The sequence below is a fragment of the Haemaphysalis longicornis genome, unplaced genomic scaffold (genome assembly GCF_048455015.1).
Source record: "Haemaphysalis longicornis isolate Haplotype H1 unplaced genomic scaffold, Haemaphysalis longicornis Haplotype H1 scaffold_3, whole genome shotgun sequence".
NCBI lineage: Eukaryota > Metazoa > Arthropoda > Arachnida > Ixodida > Ixodidae > Haemaphysalis > Haemaphysalis longicornis.
Window position 1 is genome coordinate 74,481,244 of NW_027526335.1, and position 2,369 is coordinate 74,483,612.

At 52.5% G+C, this 2,369-nt stretch overlaps 1 protein-coding gene across 1 annotated transcript; it reads right to left on the minus strand.

Moving 5' to 3' along the window:
- Positions 1–381: 381 nt before the first annotated feature.
- Positions 382–1,362, minus strand: LOC144175274 (uncharacterized). The gene has a single exon (XM_077704366.1). It carries the CDS (start codon positions 1,360–1,362, stop codon positions 382–384), a length of 981 nt encoding a protein of 326 aa, XP_077560492.1.
- Positions 1,363–2,369: the final 1,007 nt, after the last annotated feature.

The window sequence follows — 2,369 nt, forward strand, 5'->3', positions numbered from 1 at the left end:
TTTGCTGTTAAATTTAGAGCCATCAGGAGAAACGAATAACATGATGCTTACACTTTGTATCAACGGGTCAACGAGAGTCTCACAGTTCCTTGGGGCCAAGGCCGCCGTTCCAATCGGAGGCATCTTTGTAAACATGGACGGCGCGACCACGCGGTACTCTCCTCACGATCTACGTATCTACGGCGGTGATTTGTCACTAGCTTTCCGATCCTTCTGATTGTTGGGCTTTAGTTTCAAGGTAGCTCGGCGTAACACAGCTGTCTTTGACGGCGGTTCGCCCGTTGCCGTTGTATCCACTTCCTCTTCAATGCCGTCGTCGCTCTGTCGTGGCCGTTTTGCCAGCACAGCCCCGGACGAGTTGTCTTCAACAGCTTCTGGCACCTACATCTCCTCGGCACTGTAATTGGATTCCTTGCTGGGTTCTTCATTTGCAGCAGGAGATGCAGCAGAGGGTAACCCTTCGTCAACCGGTGCGGTCCCGTCACCTTGTGCGATATCTTCTTTAGCCTCAGAGGAAGCAGTTGGCTCAGGTTCTAACGAGGGCCCAGCAGCTCCTCCGTTCGCGGCCTCCTCTGCGTCAGCCTCATCCATGAGGTGTTCGGACTTGTCCTCCACCCCAATAGGACCAGCAACTGTGGCGTACGTCTTCACGCAATCGTTGTCTGGATGTCCGAAGCGCCGACAAAGTGAGCAACGCGGGACGCGGCACTCACGCCTGACGTGACCCTGCCGGTTGCAACGGAGGCAAAGTGGCGCCCTGCCCGGAACCACCACAACCGTTAATTCCCCGCCCACACGTAGCTGGTGCGGTAAATCGTCCGGCATGACGCCAGCCTTTAGTTGAATAGTCACATGCCGCGTCGTGGAGCCTTTTTCAACGCAACCTGGCACCCGCCAACCTTCTCTAGAGACGTCAGTCACCCTGCCATACTGAGCAAACGCCGAACGCACCTCGTCATCCGGGACGCCGTGCAGCAACCAGTGCAGCTTCAAACGCAGGTCCTGGTTATTCGGATCAATTACGAGGCACTTTCTCTCCTTCACCTTCACGTCTCCGACGGCCAGCATCATCTTCACAGCGTCCGCGCTGCTGAAGGTGACGGCCCACACGTGATTCATTTGGTACGCCCCCAGAGCAATCACTTCTGGGAGCAACGCCAAACGCGTGAGCGCGTCTCGAAAATCTTCTACGCGGTAGGGCCTGGCACGCATATCGCCGTGTAAAAACACTGTGTTGGTCACATATTTTCCGGTTGGCAGTTGGGGAAGACTCACTTGATAATCCTGGTTACCATTTTCGGCGTCAAAAAACCTGTTGCCGCGGCCAGACTGGGCCGCTGTCACCGCTCCGACGGAGCTCATGATCCCGCGTCCGCACTCTTCGGTGGCCGGAAGTGGAATGGAAATATAAGGTATATAATATATAATGAGTTTACACTTTTATTTAGTTTTAGCATTCCAAGCAGCTTAGGTGACAATTTCTTGTTTTGCGCTCGTGCAGTAAGCATCTCCCAAGTTTCCACAATATCTCACGTCTAGCAATTGCATTTCTTAGACGGAAAAGCGTTCGCAGATGTGTAGTCGTGCTGCTGGCCGCTGTGCTTGTTCGCCCAGCGCAAAAAAGTGCTTCCCGCACCCTAGTTTTACGCTGTACGGTAAAAATATCAGTTGATTTTATTTCCTTAGTACATATATATTGACTTCGCTGACTCTTCTCCCGCCTTCAAGAGGCCTTATATTTTCCTACTAGCGTACCAGTCAGCGAAGCGTCGCATGTGCGCTTGTGCAGCGCTTGTGTGAAGCGACCTTGACTTGGAGCTAGATACAGTGTACAAACTAACCAAGTAAAGAAAGGCACATTCTTCCATTCACAAACGTGTCCTGGCTTCGTTTGAACTGAGCGAACGAATTGCGACGACCCGTCGGCGGCCGGCGGACGAAATGCTGGGCCGACTGACTCTGTCTGAAGTCCGGGGAGCCGTGCAGTAGCGCAGCCAATTGCGAGCTCGGCTCCTCCAGACGTCACCCGAAAACGCCACAGAAAATGGGCGAGCGTAAAGAGAGGAGGACAGCATTTTCGAATTAATTTTTCTACTAAATAAAATCGCGTAAACGCGCCCAAAGTGGTCTAAACATGGCCTGGGGACTCCGGACTACAATTTGCGCTAGTAATCCCGCAATGTTTACATATCACTTCAGTGTCCCTTTAAAAAGCGTTGAATGCACCCTCTCGGGATTCACATGGGATTCGTTGTGTACTTGATGTGCAGAACCACATTTCTGAGAATGTATGTGTTTGTCTTCCGATGCAATCGTGACGCTTTTTCCTCTGGCTTACAGGTAACCCCAGCGGACAGAACGAACCGGGC

Excerpts from the sequence above, each read along its gene's own strand:
- LOC144175274 (XM_077704366.1), bottom strand. The coding sequence starts at position 1,362 with ATGAGCTCCGTCGGAGCGGTGACAGCGGCCCAGTCTGGCCGCGGCAAC.